At 46.0% G+C, this 22,824-nt stretch overlaps 1 protein-coding gene across 1 annotated transcript in view; it reads left to right on the top strand.

Annotated features, from left to right (window-relative positions):
- The first annotated feature begins 6,561 nt into the window (after nt 1–6,561).
- CALB2 (calbindin 2) overlaps nt 6,562–22,824 on the top strand; it is a 49,564-nt gene continuing 33,301 nt past the window's right edge. Inside the window, exon 1 of the mRNA XM_082270706.1 lies at nt 6,562–6,687. Within this exon, the coding sequence (XP_082126832.1) occupies nt 6,594–6,687 (94 nt within the window). The 5' untranslated portion in view covers nt 6,562–6,593. The remainder of the gene's footprint in view (nt 6,688–22,824) is intronic.

The raw sequence follows: 22,824 nt of genomic DNA, 5'->3' as shown, positions 1-22,824 counted from the left end.
AAGGTTCCACTCAGAACAGGCATCGCCATGGTCGACCAAAGAAGTTGAGTGCATGTGCTCAGCGTCATATCCAGAGGTTGTCTTTTGGAAATAGGCGTATGAGTGCTTCCAGCATTGCTGCAGAGTTTGAAGGGGTGGGGGGTCAGTCTGTCAGTGCTCAGACAATACGCCGCACACTACATCAAATTGGTCTGCATAGCTGTCGTCCCAGAAGGAAGCCTCTTTTAAAGATGATGTATAAGAAAGCCCGCAAACAATTTGCTGAAGACAAGAAGACTAAGGACATGGATTACTGGAACCATGTCCTGTGGTCTGATGAGACCAAGATAAACGTATTTTGTTCAGATGGTGTCAAGCGTGTGTTGGGGCAACCAGGTGAGGAGTACAAAGACAAGTGTGTCTTGCCTACAGTCAAGCATGGTGGTGGGAGTGCCATGGTCTGGGGCTGCATGAGTACTGCTGGCACTGGGGAGCTACAGTTCATTGAGGGAACCATGAATGCCAACATGTACTGTGACATGCTGAAGCAGAGCATGATCCCCTCGCTTCGGAGACTCCAAACACACCTCCAAGATGATCACTGCCTTGCTAAAGCAACTGAGGGTAAAGGTGATGGACTGGCCAAGCATTTTTCCAGACCTAAACCCTATTGAACATCTGTGGGGCATCCTCAAATGGAAGGTGGAGGAGCGCAAGGTCTTTAACATCCTCCAGCTCCGTGATGTCATCATGGAAGAGTGGAAGAGGACACCAGTAGCAACCTGTGAAGCTCTGGTGAACTCCATGCCCAAGAGGGTTAAGGCAGTGCTGGAAAATAATGGTGGCCACACGAAATATTGACACTTTGGGCCCAATTTGGGCATTTTCACTAAGGGGAGTACTCACTTTTGTTGCCAGCGGTTTAGACATTAATGGTTGCGTATTGAGTTATTTTGAGGGGACAGCAAATTTACACTGTTAGGGCTCTTTCACACAGCCGCTCCGTGTGAGAGCTCCGCTGCGGTCCTTTTTTTTTTTTTTCCACGGAGCGGATGACATTTCTGTCATCCGCTCCGTATGCCCGCATATCATCCCATCCGTTTGCGGATGATATGCGGACATAATGTAAGTCTATGGGGGTTTGCGGATGTCAGCGGATGACCCCGCTGACATCCGATTTTCCTTCCTTTCCGTTTTTTGAACGGAACAAAAATAGGGTTTTGTTCAGTTCAAAAAAATGGAACAGAACTGACAGGAAGAAAATCGGATGTCAGCGGATGGTATTCCGCTGACATCCGCAATGCCATAGACTTACATTATGTCCGCAAATCATCCGCAAAAAAAATAGAATGATTTGCGGACATACGGAGCGCCCGTGTGAAAGGGCCCTTATACAAGCTGTACACTCACTAATTGTAGCAAAGTGTCATTTCTTCAGTGTTGTCACATAAAAAGATATAATAAAATATTTTCAAAAATGTGAGGGGTGTACTCACTTTTGTGAGATACTGTAGGTCCCTGGAATGAAGTGAGGGTAGGGTCAGTAGTGAATGGATCTCTGTATGGAAGTGTCGGTAGAGTCTGGCAGTGAAGGGGTTATAGGGTCCTTAGAATGAAGTGTGCATGGAATCCAGTGGTAAAAAGGTCTCTGGAATGAAGTTTGGGTGGAGTCCAGCAGTGGGGGGCTATAAAGTCCTCATGGAGTCCCTGGAATGAAGTGTGGGTAGAGTCTGGCAGTGAAGGGGTCAGGGAGTACCCTTGGGGTCCCTGGAATGAAGTGTTAATAGAGTCTGACAATAAAGAGGACCCTAAAATTATTTGTGTTTGAGGGTTCCTGGGGATTAGGTGTGGGTTGAGTCTGACAGTAAAGGGGTCCCTGGAATGAAGTGTTGCAATGAGAGGTTAGGAAGTACCCCAAGGGGCCCTGGAATGAATCCAGCAGTGACTGAGACTATGTTAACCTAACAAGGAATATTTAAGTTTATTTTATTTATTAGATATATATATATATTTATATATTATATGGACTCTTTTTGGCTCAGACAAGCCTATTGAGTTTAAGAAAGGGCTATCTTGTTTCAAGAAACATGTATCCTGCTAATTCCCCAAACATCACAACTGGTGGAGGACGTGGGCAAGCTTTGAGAAAAACTGACATTTAAAAGGGACAGTACCCTCCCTTTTTACCTAGAAATGGAGAAAATATTGAAGCAATACAGCTAGTGGCCAGCACTGCACATCAGCAAATCCTGAATAATAATAATAATGATAATAATCAGCAGGCTAATGTGGAAAAATGTCTGACCAGTGTATCACTGAAGAAAGGTAAGGAGGCTTAGCCAAGGAACACAGACACCCAAATAACCACAACAGCGCCAGTAAAGACTGACTGAGATGGTTCACTTTCTCAACATCACAAGTCAATAGTTAACTGTTCCCGTGTCCGCAGCCCCTTGGTTCCCCTGCCTATAATTGAAGTTCCATTTGAGTGCCGGTTCACATTTGTGCGGCTTGCGAGATCGCATATAATTCGGAGCGCACTGCTCCTTCATTACATGCGATCTCATGTGCGAATGCGAAATCAGCCATACACTTTGTATGGCTGAATTCGCACTGTATCCGCTCCAAACACGCACATGAGGCATTTTTTCAGCCGCATCAGAATCGGAATCGCACAGTGGTTCACACTTGTGCGATCCGATTCTGTGCGAACTGTCAGATCGCACTGCTATATGCGATCAAACTGGGGGTGTCGTTAACATTTAATTGACACCCTCCACATCGCATATGGCAGTGTGAACTGCCAGATGTGCGAATGCGATGTGGGATCACGCTGCATATTCGCAGCATTCCCGCATCGCACAAGTGTGAACCGGCACTGAATGTATTGCAGTGCATTTTGTTTTTGTAGGCCCACAGGTAAAATCCATGTAAAGACACCACTACATATTGGTGATCCTCTTTGTGGAATACCTTATTCAAATTGATTGCAAAAGAACAATTCTAAAAGTTTATAGAACAGGCTTTTCCAAAGAAATTCTTACCAACCAGGGCACTCCATTTATGTCGAGGGTTTAAGCAGGTGTGTGCAAGCGGTTTCAAATTAAGCAACTGCACGTGTCTGTATACCATTGGCAGGCAGATGGCCTGGTGGAGCACTTCAAAAAGACCCTTAAAGCCATGTTTAAGTGGGTGCTACAACAGGATGAGAAAGATTGGCTCTTCCTTTTGCTGGCATTCCTGTTTGCCATATGTGAGGTGCCTCATGCTTCCACAGGGTTCCTACCCTTTGAATTGGTATGTGGCTGGTGACACCATGGATTGGTTGGACTAGTGAAAGAAGACTGATTGAGTTCAGTCTTCTCCAGAGTGTTCTGGAATATGTCACCAAAATGTAAGAAAGGATCCCAAATGTGATGATGATCTGCAAATTCCCTGGGAAGTAGGCTAAAGTAAAGCACTTCCAGGTGGGGGGGCTCAGTTGTGGTACTGACTCTCACAGTGGAAAGCAAGTTTCTGGCCAGGCGGCAAGGCCCATTTAAGATTGTGGCTAAAGTGGGGGATGTGAATTTTATAGTTCACCAACCAGGGCAAAAGAACTCATATTAGCTCTATCACGGAAACAAGTTAAACCCCTGGAAAAACAGGGAACTGATCACTGCCCTGGCGGGTGCAAGGCTGGAGTCTGAAATCATTATGGACAGCATTCAGGCAGTGCCGTCTTAAGAGCATTAAAGGGCCCTGGGCAATGCAGTGCACTGGGCCCCGCCTACACAATCACCCACGAGAATAAAAATGCAAATTATCGATAAGGCGATATTTATTGATACAGCAGTGCCAGGCTAATGACCGCTTCCAAGTTTGGCAGCTGGGTCCGGTGAACACACACATGGACGGGAGTCAGACTCGACTGTCCTGTGTGCGCCTGTTCCCGTAGAGGCGGACAGGCATTCCTGCAGTTGGGGGCTCCCCCTCCATGGCCCAAGTGGCCTGACAGCAGCGAAGGACCAACAGGTGCTTGCCACCTGCTAAGTTCGGCAGTGGGATGCACATGGGAATCAGGACTAATGCTTAGCTGGGGCTGGGTCGCTGGGCATGTGGGGGCCCCCCCGGGCAACTGCCCAGTGTGCCCATTCGGTAAGATGGTCCTGCATTCAGGTGGAAAGTACACTTTCATAAACCCAAACCCAGTATGCAAAATTATTTCTGCAGAGTAAAGCCTCGTACACACGCAACGATTGTTGGCCGTGAATTTTCGGCCAACGTCCGATCGTCGGCTTGTTAGTATCATGCTTTCGACAACCGACTGCGACTTTTCGGCTGAACAAAATCTGGTGTGCATGCTATAAAATTTTTGTTGGCCGTCAACACAACGGCCGATTGTTCGTCAGTCAGTACAGATTTCGGCAGACAAAAATGTGATGAGCAAGACTGGGCATGCTCAGAGAAGAAAAAACACACGAAAAGTAAACCAGAACATAACATCACTTCTGAAGTTGGTTTTTGTTGGCCGATAAAATTTGTGTGCAGTCTAGAGCACAATTCAACCAACACAACAACACTGGACAAAAGACGGCCGATTGGTCGGCCAGCAATCGTTGCGTGTGTACGAGGCTTAACAATGAGAGTTTATCAGGCTTACCAGTGATACATTATGTTGCTGAGCATGATTTTTTTTACTTAAACCAGTGTCAAAGTTTGTATCGGGTCTTGCTGCATCCCAGTTAAGAAGATGCAGGTGCAGGGAATAACTGAAGAATTACAGAGTGAATGATCAAGCCCAACTGTGTTTTTTCCCAAGCCCAATGGCACTCTGCTGTTCTGCATTAATTTCTGGAAGCCTAATGTCGTTTCAATATTTGATGTCTATCCCATGCCCTTGGTGGTAGTTGAAAAACTAGGCCAGGCCCAATACATGACCACTTTGGACCTTACACCAACTCTGTCTGGGAGAAAACAGCTTTCTCCGACCCAAAGAGACACTCTCAGTACAAAAGAATTTTTTTTTGTGTGTGTTCCTAGGCATGGTGGGGTACTACAGATGGTGGCTGCCCAATTTTGCCAGCGTGGCAGCTCCAGTGACCGATGTAAGTGTTGGAATTCATTAATGGTGGCATGACATATGGATGCTGAAAAGACCATCCTGGCGCTCAGGCCAGCACTGTGCTAACATCCTATCCTAATAGCTCCTGGTTTCCCAAACAAACATAATGTGGTAAATGAACCACCTTTCTCCTGTGCTCAGAAAAACGAGGCTTCCCCAACTGCTTTTCCGACTGAACTCTATAAATGGCATCTCGGATGGCTTAGGTCTTGCTGCCCTAAAGGACTGGGGCAGTCCAACAATACTGCAAACAAAAAAACAAGAAAAAGGGCACACCGACCTAGCACATTATCCTCAATATAGGCTTTATTGATTGAAACATAAAAATGGCTACTCACAAACGTAGGTGAAAGTCAATCACATCAAACTCATGCACTTGAGTATCAGAAGTAGTCCATACAGATGTCCATAGTCTCATTAGGATGACGGCTGACGCGTTTCGAGGCATAAGCCTCTTCCTCAGAGCCACCTTGTTTGTTATTCAGTCAGAGGCTTCCAACATGGGACTCACGAGTCACCTGTGAACATCCTGTAGTCTTTTTCAGTCTGAAATTAACACTGCTGAGAAAGACTATGCTATAATAGAAAAATAATGTTTTGGCCATTAGGTGGGCCTTCAAATCACTCCAGTATTACCTCTTTGGCAGGAAGTTCAGGCTTATCCTTGACCATGCTCCTCTGATGTGGATGCGACAAAGTAAGGGGACAAACACCAGGATAACCCAATGTTTTCTGGAGCTCCAGGAATTTAGGTTTGTGGTGGAGCATATTACCGGTAGACTTTATCAAAATGCGGCATACTCATTCCCGAGTCCGTTGTTTTGGCTCCACTAGTGCCTCCACTTACTAGTCCTCCTGTGTGACCAAAATGCATGTGTCCTGGATGGTAGGTATCCAAACTTTGTGTGTCAGTTGATGAGCTCAATAGGAGACACAGCAGGGGTTAATGAAAGAGAGGGTTAATAAGCAGTTAAAGATGTGACAGAGAGTAATGGAAGGACTACTGATTGCTCCCCAGAATGCAGCCTGGCGGTGAAGGGGTCCCTGGAATGTAGCCTGGCAGTCAAGGGGTCGAAGGAATGGATTCAGACAGTGAAAGACCCCCTGAAATGGAGCCTGGCAGTGAAGGGGTCCCTGGAATGGAGTATGGAAGTGAAGGGGACCCCAGAACAGAGTATGGCAGTGAAGCGGTTCCTGAAATAGAATGTGGCAGTAAAGGGGTCCCTAGAATGGAGCCCTGCAGTTAAGAGGTCCCCAGAATGGAGCCTGGTAGTAAAGGGGTTTGTGGAATAGAGTCTGACAATGTAAGGGTCCCCATAATGGAGACTGGCAGTGAAGGGGTATTGGAATGAAATCTGGTAGTGAAGAGGTCCCTGGAATAGTCTGGTAGTGAAGGGGTTGAACATTCCTCCAGGGATGGAGATTGGCTCAGTGCTGCCCTCTGGGGGCATATTTGGGAATGGCTCTGTATATAAGGACAGTGCGGAGCCTCAGCTGGCACTCGCAGATAATGATGGCACACAAGCAGCAGCCGCTCTACCTGCACCTGGCTGAGCTCACCGCATCCCAATTCCTGGACATCTGGAAGCATTATGACTCTGACGGTGAGTGCTCCTCCACCTTAAATTCTGAGATCCATACTTATCACCTGTTCCAGCCAACACCAAGCCTCTGCTCCACCCAAAACTGAGATCCATACTATCCTATACTGATTACCTGTTCCATCTGACCCAGAGCCTCTGCTCCACCTTGATCTGGGATCTATACTATCCCATAATGACCACCTATTCCAGCCAACACTGACCCTCTGCTCCACCCTTATCTGATATCCATACTACCCCACACTGATTTCCTGTTCAATCTGACACAAATCCTCTGCTCCACCTTAATCCGAGATCCATACTATCCCATAATGACCAGCTGTTCCAGCCGACACTGAGCCTCTGCTCCACCCTAAACTCTAAAATTAATGCTCTCCTATACTGATCACCTGTTCCAGCCAATACCAAACCTTGACTTCACTTTAATCTGAGACCCATACTATCCCTACTGATTACTTGTTCCATCTGACTCTGAGTTTCTACTCCACCCTAATCCTGGATCCATACTATTCCATAATGACCACCTGTTCCAGCTGACTCTGAGCTTCTGCTCCACCCAAATCTGAGATCCATACTGATCACCTGTTCCAGCCGACCCTGAGCTTCTGCTCCACCCTAAACTCTAACACTCATACAATCCCATACTGATTACCTGTTCCAGCTAACACTGAGCCTCTGCTCCACCCTAATCTGAGATCCATACTATTCCATACTGATCACTTGTTCCCACCAACTCGGAGTCTCTGCTCCACCCTCATCTGAGAAATATCTTCTATACTACTCAACTTTCTAAGATGGAAAAGAGGGACCCCTTTTAGATCATATGGATTGAACCATAAAATAACTTGTCCTTCCCCCAGCTTCACCCACAATCCGTTATTACAATTCCTATACACTAACAATGTGACAGATGAAACATGAGCATACAAAGCTCCATACATCACATCTACTATAGGGGAAGGATGGATGGAGTTTTGGATAAAAGGCAATCAGAGTTTTGCCAAATCCAGGAAAATGCGTTCCACCGAAAACAAATTCTCCACCCAGAATTTAACTTACAGTGAGAACCATCAAAACATGAAAAGGATAGACTCCCTCTAATAGACAAGTAACCCCCCCCCCCCCCCCCACTATATACAAGTCATCTATATCTCTGTGTATAACCAACACTTCTGTCCCTGTATATACCACACTCTGCCATCCCTGTATATACCACACTCTGCCATCCCTGTATATACCACACTCTGCCATCCCTGTATATACCACACTCTGCCATCCCTGTATATACCACACTCTGCCATCCCTGTATATACCACATTGCTGTCCCTGTAAATAACACTCTGCTTGCTCTTTATATAACACACACAGCTGCCCCTGTATATAGCCCACTTCTTCCCTGTATATAAAACATTCTGCCATCCCTGTATATACCACACTGCTGTCCCTCTATATAACCCACTATTTTCCCTGTATATAACACACACTGCTGCCCCTGTATATAACCCACTGCTTTCCCCATATATAACACACTCTGTCATCCCTGTATATACCACCCTGCTTTACCTATATATAACACACTCTGCAATCCCTGTATATACCACACTGCTGTCCCTGTAAGTAACCCACAGTTTTCCCTGTATAAAACACACTGCTGTCCCTGTATAAAACACAATGCTGCCCCTGTATAAAATACACTCTGCCGTCCCTATGCATGACCCACTGCTGTCCCTGTGTATAAGACACACTGTTGTCCCCGAATATAACACACTCTGCCGTCACCATATATGTTTAATGTCAAAAAGTAACTCTATGCATTACTTAATCAGGACCTCTGCACTCCATATGTTACTCCTGACCCTTGCACTCTGTGTGTTGCTTACTCTTGACCCTACTTACTCCCTCCTGACCCCCTGCACTTTGTGTGTTGCTTACACTTGACTGCTGTACTTTTTTCATTACTTACTCTTGACCCCTGCACTCAGCATTACCCCTGACTCGTGCACTTGGTATACTCCTGAGCCCTGCACTCCATGTGTTACTTACTCCTGACCCCTGCACATTGTGTACTTCTGATCCCTGCATTCTCTGTGTTACTTACTCTGATCCCTGCACTCTGAGCATTACTTACTCCTGACCCCTGCACCTTGTGTGTAACTTACACTTAACCTATGCAGTCTATATTTTGCTTACTCCTGATCCCTGTAAACTGTGTGCTACATACTCCAGACCCTGCACTCTGTTTATTATTTACTTCTGACCCTTGCACTCTGTGGGTTACCTATTTCTGACCCCTGTACTCTGTGCGTTACTTATTCCTAACCCTACTACTCTGTGTGTTACTTACCCCTGATTACTCCTGTACCTAGTACTCCTGTTCATCACTCCTAACCCCTGTACTCTATGCGTGATTCTTGTATTCTGTGAGTTACTTCTGCACTCTGTGCATGCTTACTCCTGAACCCTGCACTCTGTGCATGCTTACTCCTGAACCCTGCACTTGGTGCATTACTTACTCCTGAACCTTGCACCTTGCATGTTACTTACTCTTGACATCTGCTCTATGTATGTTGCTTACTCCTGATCCCTTTACTCTGTGTGTTAATTACTATTGATCCCTGTACTCTGCATGTTATATACTCCTGACCCATGCACTCTGTGCATTACTCATTCCTGATCTTTATACTCTGTGTGTTGCTTACACCTGACCCCTGCACTCTGTGCATTATTTACTTTTGACACCTGTACTCTGTACAATACTTACTCCGGACCTCTGTACCCTGTGTGTTATTTACTCATGATCCTTTTACTCTGTGCATTACTTCTAACCCCTGTACTCCATATGTTACTTAATCCTGATTCTTATACTCTGTGAGTTACTCCTGGCTCCTGCACTCTGTACATACTTACTCCTGACCCCTGCACTCTGGGTGCTACCTACTCCTGACCCTTGCACCTTGTGTGTTACTTACTCTTGACATCTACTCCCTGTATGTTGCTTACTCCTGATCCCTTTACTCTGTGTTACTTATTGATCCCTGCACTCTGCATGTTATATACTCCTGACCCATGCACTCTGTGTGTTACTCACTCCTGATCCTTATACTGTGAGTTACTCCTGGCTCCTGCACTCTGTACATACTTACTTCTGACCCCTGCACTCTGTGGTTACTTAATCCTGACCTCTGCACTCTGAGCATGACTTACTCCTTGCCCTTGCACTCTGAGCATTACTTACACTTGACCCCTACACTGTGCGTTTCTTACTCCTGATCACTGCTCTTTGTGTGTTACTTACACTTGACCCCTACACTATGAGGGTTACTAACTCTGACCCTTGCACTCTATGTGTTAATTCCTGCTGATCCCTGCACTCTGTGTTACTTACTCCTAATCCCTGAACTCTGTACCCTTCTTACTCCTGACTGCTGCAATCTGTGCTTTACTTATCCTGATGCCTGCCCTCTGTGTGTTACTTACTCTTCTCCCTGTGCTTCCCTACTCCTGACCCTGCACTCCGTGCATTATGTATTGTCTTGACCTAGGGCAGAGTAAGCTCGGGTTTTATTTAACCATACCCGTTTAAGTCTCTCCCACTGTTTGCACAATGTGGTCCCACCAACCATTTGTAATAAAAATCTTGAATATCTGAGGTGGAGGGATTGTTCTTTAGGGAAGTTAAATCCCTAAATATTGCGCACAGGTGACTGTGGCATCAGAACTCACCAACAGAGGCACCACAATATGCTTTCCTTGTATATATCAGTAGGACACGCCAACTGTTGATGTTAATAGGATGTGCCCCCCCCCCCTTCCCAGCATTTTGTCAGTTTGACCCCCCCCCTTCTCAGCATTGTGTCAGTGAAACAAGACACCCCCCCCCTTCTCAGAATTGTGTCAGTGGGACATACCCCCCTCCCTTCTCAGAATTGTGTCAGTGGGACATACCCCCCTCCCTTCTCAGCATTGTGTCAGTGGGACATACCCCCCCCCCCCTTCTCAGCATTGTGTCAGTAGGACATACCCCCCCCCTTCTCAGCATTGTGTCAGTGGGACATACCCCCCCCCCCCCTTCTCAGCATTGTGACAGTGGGACATACCCCCCCCCCCTTCTCATCATTGTGTCAGTAGGACATACCCCCCCCCCTTCTCAGCATTGTGTCAGTGGGACATACCCCCTTCTCAGCATTGTGTCAGTGGGACATACCCCCCCCCCCCTTCTCAGCATTGTGTCAGTGGGACATACCCCCCCCCCCCCTTCTCAGCATTGTGTCAGTAGGACATACCCCCCCCCCCCTTCTCAGCATTGTGTCAGTGGGACATACCCCCTTCTCAGCATTGTGTCAGTGGGACATACCCCCCCCCTTCTCAGCATTGTGTCAGTGGGACATACCCCCCCCCTCTCAGCATTGTGTCAGTGGGACATACCCCCCCCCCTTCTCAGCATTGTGTCAGTAGGACATACCCCCCCCCCATTCTCAGCATTGTGTCAGTGGGACATACACCCCCCATTCTCAGCATTGTGTCAGTGGGTCATACCCCCCCCCCTTCTCAGCATTGTGTCAGTAGGACATACCCCCCCCCCCTTCTCAGCATTGTGTCAGTGGGACATACCCCCCCCCCCTTCTCAGCATTGTGTCAGTAGGACATACCCCCCCCCCTTCTCAGCATTGTGTCAGTAGGACATACCCCCCCCCCCTTCTCAGCATTGTGTCAGTAGGACATACCCCCCCCCCCCTTCTCAGCATTGTGTCAGTGGGACATACACCCCCCATTCTCAGCATTGTGTCAGTAGGACATACCCCCTCCCCCTCCTTCTCAGCATTGTGTCAGTGGGACATACCCCCCTTCTCAGCATTGTGTCGGTGGGACATACCCCCCCCCCCCCTCCCTCTCAGCATTGTGTCAGTGGGACATACCCCTCCCTCTCAGCATTGTGTCAGTGGGACATACTCACCCCCCCCCCCCTCTCAGCATTGTGTCGGTGGGATATACCCTCCTCCTCCCAAAGGTGTATTAACTTATCATAGTGGAGCTCCGTGCCGATACCATACCTATTTGGCATTATTGGGATGGAGATCACTGGATGCTGAAACAAGTTTTGGACCCGGACTCCAGGATATTGATTTAATCCTGCATCAGACTGGAAAGGATGGGGGTCTCTGCATGCACTCAGAGAAGACATGTAGTTAGGACACATCAACAGAACACACTCATTACCAAAGCAAAGAATCATGGTAGGCATACAGCATAGTCAGGGCACACAATCAGAGCACATAGAGCATACAATCAGAGTACACAATCAGAGCACACAATCAGAGCACATAGAGTACACAATCAGAGCACATAGAGCACACAACCAGAGTACACAATCAGAGCACATAGAGCATACAACCAGAGTACACAATCAGAGCACATAGAGCATACAACCAGAGTACACAATCAGAGCACATAGAGCATACAACCAAAGTACACAATCAGAGCACATAGAGCATACAACCAGAGTACACAATCAGAGCACACAACCAGAGTATACAATCAGAGCACATAGAGCATACAACCAGAGTATACAATCAGAGCACATAGAGCATACAACTAGAGCACACAACCGGAGTACACAATCAGAGCACATAGAGCACACAACCAGAGCACACAATCAGAGTACATAGAGCACACAATCAGAGTACACAATCAGAGCACACAACCAGAGTACACAATCAGAGCACATAGAGCACAAAACCAGAGTACACAACCAGAGTACACAATGATAACACATAGAGCACACAACCAGAGTACACAATCAGAGCACATTGAGCTGAGCATGCAATCAAAACGTGCAGAGTACACAGAGCACACAGTCAGAGCTGATGCCAGACTACTTGGCACTTTTCGTAAGGAGATCATTGGATGCTGGAACGAATGTTAGACCCAGGCCCAGTCAGAGCACACAGAGTACAAAATCAGAGCATACAGTCAAAGCGCATAGAGTTTACAGAGCACACAGCCACAACACAATCCGAGCACACAGCCAAATCACATAGAGTACACAGAGCACAATCAGAGCACATAAAGCACACAATCAGAGGACACAGAGCCCGCAGTCAGAGGACACAGAGCCCGCAGTCAGAGGACACAGAGCCCGCAGTCAGAGGACACAGAGCCCGCAGTCAGAGGACACAGAGCCCGCAGTCAGAGGACACAGAGCCCGCAGTCAGAGGACACAGAGCCCGCAGTCAGAGGACACAGAGCCCGCAGTCAGAGGACACAGAGCCCGCAGTCAGAGGACACAGAGCTCGCAGTCAGAGCGCGCAGTCAGAGGACACAGAGCGCGCAGTCAGAGGACACAGAGCGCGCAGTCAGAGGACACAGAGCCCGCAGTCAGAGGACACAGAGCCCGCAGTCAGAGGACACAGAGCGCGCAGTCAGAAGACACAGAGCACGCAGTCAAAGGATAAAGTACATGGGGCACACAGGCAGAACACACACATACTTTATTTTACATATTTTTGTTGTAGTAAGAAGAAGGGTGGTGGCCACATGGTGGAATTTCTATTTCTGCTCCTATATTGCACTGATATTTTTCCTACATGTAATGCTGTGATGTCCACATTTGGAGATTTCAGCAAGGTTGCCATCATTTTTGAGGTTCCATATGCTAATATAGCAATATCACTGAGAATTATTTGTATTTTCTCTACATGAGCAAACACCATCTATGTGTGGTCCCATAGCATAAAGCAGTGTGACTGATAAGATCATTATACTGAAGTCTTATACATGAGCCCCGTCAGTAATAGGGATGGGTTCAGTGCTACCATGGGATTTGAGGCAAATCCTGCAGGTTTGAGATTTGTGGTCCTAGTGGATTTATGTGCAGATGTGCCTTGATGAATTTTTTTTAACCATAATGTACTGCGCTGTCTGTGAACCATGACCAGACCTGGAAGGGCCAACCAGCAGCCATAGCATTAGTGTCAGTGGATAGCCCCAGAAAAAAGGGAAAAATAAAAACAAGTTATGTACACATATGTGTCTTTATGCATTTAAATGCATATATACTGTATATGCAAGTATTTTATTGATCATTAGGCAGGAACTTTTCCCCTAGAAAAAAGATGTGTAATAAAATCATTACATTTTGTACAGCTGTTGGAATGAAGCCCAATTCTGATTGTTATCTCCTTGAGCAATGAACTCCTTTTGTGTGCATCCGGGGATTGGGATGTACACACTTCGGATCCTAGTGACCCTGGATGGTACCCAATCACCCTCATTGAGTCCCTGCTAACCTCTTCACCTGTCTGATCTGCTGATAAATAGACAGCAGAACACACTGCAGGCACAGGGGCCCCTGGGGGCAGGGGGGCCCCTCACCAGAGATCCTCACTAATTCCTCCTCAGTGAGCTGAGAAAACAACACCTGAGCCAACAGCTGCGTCCTCTCAGCACCAGCCAAGACACCTACTCCACCCTATATACAGCCTCTTTTCAACCCTACTCCACCTTATATAAAGCTTCTTTTCCACCCTGCATACCAACCCTACTCCACCCTACATACAGCTTATTTTCCACCCTGCATACCAACCCTACTCCACCCTACATACAGCTTATTTTCCACCCTGCACACCAACCCTACTCCACCCTATATACAGCTTCTTTTCCACCCTGCATACCAACCCTACTCCACCCTATTATATACAGCTACTTTTCCACCTTACATACCAACCCTACTCCACCCTATATACAGCTTCTTTTCCACCCTGCATACCAACCCTACTCCACCCTATATACAGCTTCTTTTCCACCCTACATACCAACCCTACTCCACCCTTCATACAGCTTCTTTTTCACCCTGCATACCAACCCTACTCCACCCTATATACAGCTTCTTTTTCACCCTACATACCAACCCTACTCCACCCTACATACAGCTTCTTTTTCACCCTACATACCCACCCTTCTCCACCCCACATACAGCTTCTTTTCCACCTTACATACCAACGCTACTCAACCCTATATACAGCTTTTTTTCCACCCTACATACAGCTTTTTTTTTCACCCTAGATACCAACCCTACTCCACCCTACATACAGCTTCTTTTTCACCTTGCATACCAACCCTACTTAACCCTATATACAGCTTCTTTTCCACCCTGCATACCAACCCTACTCCACCCTATATATGGCTTATTTTCCTCCCTACATACCAACCCTACTCCACCCTACATACAGCTTCTTTTCCACCTGCTTACCAACCTTACTCCACCATATATACCAACCCTACTCCCTCATGTGTAACACCTCTACTTTACCCCTTTCTGCTATTTCTACTCCACCCTGTGCATCATCTTTACTCCTCATTTTGTATCACCCATACTCCACCATACATAGCAATTCTACTGCACCCAACACCACTGTTCCATCATATGTATTACCTCTATTCCACTCTGCATACCATCTCTACCTAAACCTGTATATCATCTCTACTCAAACCTATATACCACCTCCACTCCATCATACAGTATATACAACCTCTGCTCCACCTTGTATACAATCTACTGTGAATACCACCTCTACTCCACTCCATGATGCAACTCTGCTTTTCCCTCCATATAAACTGTACACCACCCCGTGTACACTGTCTTGTAAAACATTTCTACTCCGTCCTATGTATCCTATGTACCACCTCTGCGTTCACCATCCAGCTCTTCTCCATCACATGTATCATCTTTACAAAAGTGAGAGAAGTCCCTCTCATAGTTATCACAAACACTAGTGCCACCGTTGGAAGATTTCCCCTCTTTTTCAGTTCTATTGTCAACTGTAACATTTTGGATTTCCCATCACTTTCTCTCTTAGTGACACCAAGACATATAGAGAAGGTGAATCTTTCCAGTAGGGATACCAAGAAGGTCGGTACAGCGTAGGGCAGCCAGGGCATGTGCCCCACGTCTCTTGTAGGTGCCCCAGGTTCCAAAAGCCATGACCTCCCGACATTTTCTTTTTTGCTGCACTGCCAGTGGTATTTATTTACACTTCTGTATGCCAGACATGAGCAGTTCAGAGCTGAGGGAGGCTGTTATTAGTGCCAGTAATGTGGTCCAGCCAAGGCCGAGGGGAGGACTTCCAAATTCTGCTGTAGCGGGTGAGTTTAAGGGTGATCTGTACTTTGGGGGTAGTTTGTATTGAGAAGAGGCTGGGGAGGGAGTCTGTGCTGGACAGGGTTTAGGGATGTGGGGGGAAATCTGTACTGTGGGGGATATGGGTTTGAGGGGGTAATTTTTGGTTGTATTTTTCACACTAGCCTGTGCGTTACGCACTCCTGACCCCTGTATTCTGTGCGATATACACTCCTGATCCCTTTACTCTCTGTGTATGCATTTCTGACCTCTGCACTGTATGTGCTACGCACTCTTGACTTCTGCACTCAGTGTGTTACGCTCTCCTGATCCTTGTACTCTGTGCATAATGCACTCCTACGCCATTCACTCTGTGCTTTTCATACCCCTGAGGCCTGCACTCTCTACATTATGTACTTAATTGAATGTTATAAAAAAATTACCTGTCCTCTTCAGTCTGCAGTGCTATAATTTTCTGTAAAATGCAATGCAATATAACCCCCCTATATGTAATTTCTTGCTTGTGTGATTGGCTTACTGATTTTCCCAGGTCTGCACTAAGATACAAATCAGATTTCAGGCATCCCCTGCAAACAAAAATGTTATTTTTTGTGAGATACTCCCAAAGGGAAATCACGTCTAAAGGGATGCAGACCCTGCCACCAGTGTTAATTTTGGCAGCAAATTTGGATTTAGTTTATGTTATAGTCTTTTGACTAAAATACCATTTTAGTTTTTGTCATATTTTAGTCTTTTGACTAAAATGCTATTTTAGTTCTAGTCATATTTTAGTCATCTGAATTGTTTTAGTCATATTTTAGTCGACTAAAATCTCCAGTACATTTTAGTCGACTAAAATCTCATACATTTTAGTCAGCTACAAATCGAATGGGTTTAGGTAAATAGTAATGCATTATTTAAACATTTCTCTAGAATTTTCAAACTAGTTATACTCCTGGAGTAAAAATCTAATAACATGTTATTATTTATGGTATTAAATGCCCTACAGACACATTAGCCATTGTGATATATAACGTCTTTATAAATAAAACCAAGTTTCATAAACACACAAAAATATTGCTTTTTGACAAATAGAAGTCAACTTTAAAATACAAAAAAATTAAACTGTAAACTCTATTGGCTGTACTGTCATTGCACATATTACCTGAATATATTAACAACATTCAGTATTAAGAAAAAAATATAAGAAAAGCCTTTTTCTTAATTTTTCTCTTTCAGCAGCTTAGTAGATGCCCCCTACTTATGCTTATGCGGTAGTGCAATACACGTTTAAACTTTAATGTGCTAATACTACAAACTTTGGATGGAATTGTGTTCCCGATTTCGAAATGGCCCGCAGAGTAGTGTTCATTTTGATGTCCATTTTTGATTTCGTTTTAGTCATAGTCTTTTGACTAAAATGTAATTTTCGTTTTAGTCGTATTTCAGTCGTCTGAATTATTTTAGTTTTAGTTGTATTTTAGTCAACTAAAATAGGGTTAATTTAGTCGACGAAAATGTTTTAGTTGACAAAAATTAACACTGCCTGTCACTTTCCTCATTAGAACACTGCAAATGCAGCTGATTCATAAGTATAACATTACTCCCATTAGCTTCACTTTCCGCATGGACACAGCCAAACAAACAGCTATTTCTTGACAGACTCCATGGCAGCATACGTATGGGTTAGTCTCGCCTCCTCCTACCTAATAGGACCCCGCTCCCATAAATCTTTGCTCTGGGCCAGAGGTCTTGTTCCTTTTTTGTCCTCCTTCTAAAGGATCAATGTGAAGTTTTACCTGTAAAGATACCCTAGATTCAGGCCTGGCAGTCTTTACGTGACATTATGGATTCAGGCGGTGTTCCCTTTGGAGTCCAGCAAACCCTAGCTATTTGCGGGATGGACACAGGCGTTGAATGCAGTGTCGTGAAGAGCTTACAAGCCTCGCTATTAGGGGGCAAGCAGCAATCTGGCCAATCGTCCTAGCTATTAGCGGGAGGCCTATTACGCCCTGGTTGTGCAGCAGCATCTTCTGGTCCCAAGTCTGGTCGTGGTCTTGCGGGTGGGGGTAATGAATTCCGGATTTATGTCAGCAGTTTGTTTTGTTTGTCTGCTTTCCTTTTTTTCCCTTTCCCTGGTGTCTAGTTCAGCTATGGCGGCTGGAACGCATCTGTGTTCCAATCTGCCGCTTTGGTCCTTTCCAGCGCCTGTCTGAGCAGCTGCGGGCTTCGAATTAAACCAAGGCTTGGTCCACATGTGCACGGTCCAGGCAAGATGGCATAAAGCGGCAGGGTGGAACTCGTAGTCTCTCCTTGTTGAAGGAAGTAGAGCCAATCAGGACTTGGGCTCAGAAGTACTTGTCCAACCTAATAGCTGTTTATCTTCCTGGGGTCCAGAATGTTCAGGCAGACTTTCTCTCAAGGGTACGCCTGGACAACAACGAGTAGGGTCTCCACAACAAAGTCTTCAGGTGGGTCCTATCTCTGGGAATCCTCCCGGAAGTAGACCTGTTTGCTTCCCCGTGCAACTTCAAGTACTATGCAAGGTTTTGTTGTCCCCAGGCCTTTGGGGTAGATGCCCTGCCCGACCTGTCGAGATTTTGCAAGGCGTATGCCTTTCCCCTGTCTTCCTCTGGTTCCTGTCGAGACTCAGGGTAGAAGAGGTGGAGGTTCTGCCAATTGTTCCATACTGGCCGAACAGGCCATGGTTTCTGTTGATGCAACTCAACTTTCGGGACCCAGTTCCTCTGCCCTCCAAACCAGATCTCCTGTCTCAAGGAGCGACTCTACATCCTTGCCTGGCCCATCTTCACTTAATGGCTTGGTTCTTGAGAGGGGAAGGCTGGAAGCCCTAGGCTTTCTAAGCGAAGCTATCTCCACACTTTTGAACGCCAGAAGAGCTGGTACTAACAAGGTCTATGAAAGGATCTGGTCCAAACTTATGGGATGTATTTCCAACGTGACGGGGTCGAGCGATCCGAGAATACAGGATATCCTTGGTTTTCTACAGTCTGGCCTGGATCTGTCCTTGTCAGTCAGCTGCCTTCTTCCTTCTGTCAGTCACACACCCTCTTATCCGTCAGTTCTTCAGAGGGGTTTCTAGGCTTAGGCCACAGAGAAAATCAAGATTCCCTTAGTGGGACCTTCCGATTGTCCTCGACTTTCTTTCAGAAACTAGATTGGAGCACACATATCCGCTCTCCACCAAAGACCTTTCTCTCTTAACTGCCTTCCAGATGGCCATCACTTTGGCTAAAAGGGTCTCCGAAATTAGCACCTTGGGTTGAAAGGAGCCGTTTCTAAAAAAAAATTTCCCAATGGTGGGGTACTGATTCCCATGAGAACCAGGAGATCATCCTGTCAACATTCAGGTCCTTTGAAAACCCTAGCGCTCATCCTCTGGATGTGGGAGAAAATCTTTTTGTTCTCTTCCATGGAAAAAACAAAGGGTCTGCGTGCCTCTTCCAGATCCATCACGGCTTTGATCGTTCAGACCATTCAGTGGGCCTATAAAGCTAAGGGCTTGGCGCCTCCGGAGGTGATGTCTGCTCATTCAACTAGAGCGGTTTCTACATGATAGTACAAAGCCTTGGAGTCACTCTGCACATGCTCAGTTTGATGTGTATTGCTAGAGAGGTTTTTTTCCTTTTTTTTGGTAGGAGGGTGCATGTGATCAACACTGTCCAAACAGAGGGTCAGGGGTCATGCAGCCTCATAGGACAGTCAGATGAGAATGAAAACTCCTCCTTAAACCAGTGCTCGGCCAGACACTGATAGAAGTCACAAGACTGGTATTTACTGCTGATGAGAAAAGGTATTTAGTAGTGCCTGACCTCACAAATGCACTTCTGGAAGAATGGTCAAACATTCCCATAGACACACTCCTAAACCTTGTGGACGGCCTTCCTAGAAGAGTTTAAGCTGTTCTAGCTGAAAAGGGTGGGCCAACTCAATATTAAATCCTATGAACTAAGACTGGGATGCCATTAAAGTTCATGTGCATGTAAAGGCAGGCGTCCCAATACTTTTGGTAATATAGTGTATAGTGAATGCAGGGTCCTGGGTTTAGAACCACTTTAACCCTTCCTACGATCCACATTTTATCTGCCTGCTTTCCAGATGGACGCACCCCAATCATGCCAAGGTGTTCCCATCCAGACCCCAGATCTAAATATGTGGGGGACCACCCATCACACAAAATTTCTAGGTTTCTCCTACTCAGACTCCACCTCTAAATATACAGGAACCGCCCAATTTCCACAATTTTACAGTATTTCCTCTTTGAGTTACTGTGCAGGAGCCATAACTCAACTAAGGTTAATGCTGCGATCCTGGGACATGGCCCTGGACACAGCATCTATGGAGCAGAGAAAGATGTGGAACCCTTTTGGCTAATATGTATGCAATACATATCACCAAAATGAGGACATTTTGGCAAAGCAAAAACTGGCACATGATGAAGGTCTATGAGTCAGCCAACCTGCTGAAAACCATGCACTGTCTAATATTTTATCTCAGCAGCTAGGGCCGTCATCAGGGGGGGACATCCCATATACATGTAGGGGGCCCGGGTGTCACGAGGGGCCCAGGCATACCGAGTTGTTGCTACTGTGGTAGCAAGCAATTGATAATGCAGGGCGGCCACAGAGTGAGCTGATGCAGTTCACATAGTTCTGGTTGCAGGGGGAAGGTGGAGTGATATCTTCTGCACTCTGCCTCTCCCTTGTTTCTACCACCTCACTTATTCGCTTAATGATAAATCTTATAAGTGATTACACCTTTTCTCTATAAAATAATCTAGCCAATGCTGTTGCGGCTATTACCAATAAAATCAGTAATGAATGATAAGCTAGTTTGGGCGCCACGCCAGTCGCAGCTCAGCCATATGGAAGAACTGCGCTGCATGTATTCTGCATCAGGACTGCTCAGTGCTCACTGTTAACTGGTCTGGAGACAAGTTGTTAGACATCACAATGGTAAATTAATTGACAATGTTGCTCGATGTGGGCCTGTGCTGTGACTGTATCTTTGCTGGATTGGGTTGTATCTTTGCTTTATTAGGCTGTCTCTTTGCTATATGGGGATGTCTCTTTGCTGGATTGGGTTGTCTCTTTGCTATATGGGGATGTCTCTTTGCTGGATTGGGTTGTCTCTTTGCTATATGGGGATGTCTCTTTGCTGGATTGGGCTGTCTCTTTGCTATATGGGGATGTCTCTTTGCTGGATTGGGATATCTCTTTGCTATATGGGTATGTCTCTTTGCTGGATTGGGCTGTCTCTTTGCTATATGGGGATGTCTCTTTGCTGGATTGGGATATCTCTTTGCTGGATTGGGCTGTCTCTTTGCTATATGGGGATGTCTCTTTGCTGGATTGGGATATCTCTTTGCTGAATATTTGGAGATGTCTCTTTACTGAATATATGGGGCTGTCTCTTTGCAGGATTGGGATGTCTCTTAGATCTGCTAGGGTAGTATAGATTGGGAGGGCCTTGAAAGGGTAGTGCAGTTAGTGTTAGTGTAGGGTCGTGCTCAAAAGGATCTACCTTGTCGTGGTGGCAGGCTTCATATTTTTTGGCCAAAATATAATTCCTTACTGTTAAATCTTGAAAGCACTGATGATTTGGAATACACTTTTCATTTTCATATATTAAGTTGTAAGAGTGTTAAAAGAAAAGTGGGCGCACTGAAGGATTTGGTGGGATGATCCTTGGGAATGGTGGTGGTCAGGCCGGGGGGGGGGGGGGGGGTCAGTCTCAAAGCTGTGTAAGGGGCCCCAAAATTTCTGATGGCTGCCCTGTCAGCAGCTGTTAGGAGAAAGACAAAGTGATGGCAGCCACTGATTTACGTCTCATCTACAAATCTCCATATTACAGTAAACATGGAATAGAAATGGTAAAGTCGCATCAGAATTTACTGGTGAGATAATAGAATATGTACCGAACAGGGCAGAGCGTGACCAGCTGACACTGGTAGGAAAGCGGCACAAAAGGGGTTAATCTGCGAAAGGTCCCCGGGGAGAGAAGATCCGGGGAGAGGAGATCCAGTAATTGTTGGTCTCGGAGGAGATTATGAGACGGGAGGAGGACAGTTGTCACAGTTGTGCTGGAGAGATGTCACTTCTCATGAGCAGCGATAGCGGTGCCAGGTGCAGTGTGGATGCACTGTGACAGCTCAGCTGATATCAGTGTGTATTCAGAGCTAAAGCGACACAGATCTTCTTCCAGCGAGGTCATATTTGGGCGTATTCTAAATGTTACCAGAGTAGTTTTTTCACATATTTTGCTGTTCCATATTTTTTTGCCTGCATGTGCTATGCTAATTTGTAGCAACTCTGCCAATCGGTTACGTGAGTGTCAGGCACTATAAATGAAGTGTTAATAAACTCACAACAGTAAAATCAGTCTGTTAATGCAGTAAAGCACGCTTGTTATACTCACTGTGGGACCTAAGGGGTTAATCCTGTGCATTGTGTAAAAAGGCTGTTTTATCCTGTCTTCTCTGATCTTCCCCTTCTTCAACCGTCCCCAATCCATTCCTGATAGAACAGAGCCATGGGGATACTCTGCACATGCTCAGTTTGGTGTGTATTGCTAGAAAGTTTTATTTTTTCTTGGGAGAGTGCATGTGATCAGCACAGGGCCAATCAGAACTTTCCAGACAGGGGGTCAGGGGTCCTTTAGCCTCATAGGACACTCAGGGGAGAATGGAAACTCCTCCTACAAGCTTTAACCAGACACTGATAGAAGTCACAAGTCTGCTCTAACTGCTGGTGAGAAAAGGTATTTAGCAGTTTATATTTACTAAAATAATTACATTTCCAGCAGTGGCGGCCCATTCCATTAGGGGCACAGTGGCGCCACCCCCCATCCATGCATCCGGCCCCCTAATCTACATGCAGGGCTCCGGATGCATGGATTTTTTTTTTTTTTAAGCATGTGATTAGAGCCAGAGATTTTAATAGGCTTCAAAAAAGGGTGGGCTCGGGGCGCAGAGCACTGCGCCCTGAGCCCATCCAGTTGTATGG

The sequence above is a fragment of the Pelophylax lessonae genome, assembly GCF_965119305.1.
Source record: "Pelophylax lessonae genome assembly, chromosome: 10".
NCBI lineage: Eukaryota > Metazoa > Chordata > Amphibia > Anura > Ranidae > Pelophylax > Pelophylax lessonae.
Note: the sequence above shows the minus strand (reverse complement) of the source record. Positions and strands in the feature narration are given on the sequence as shown.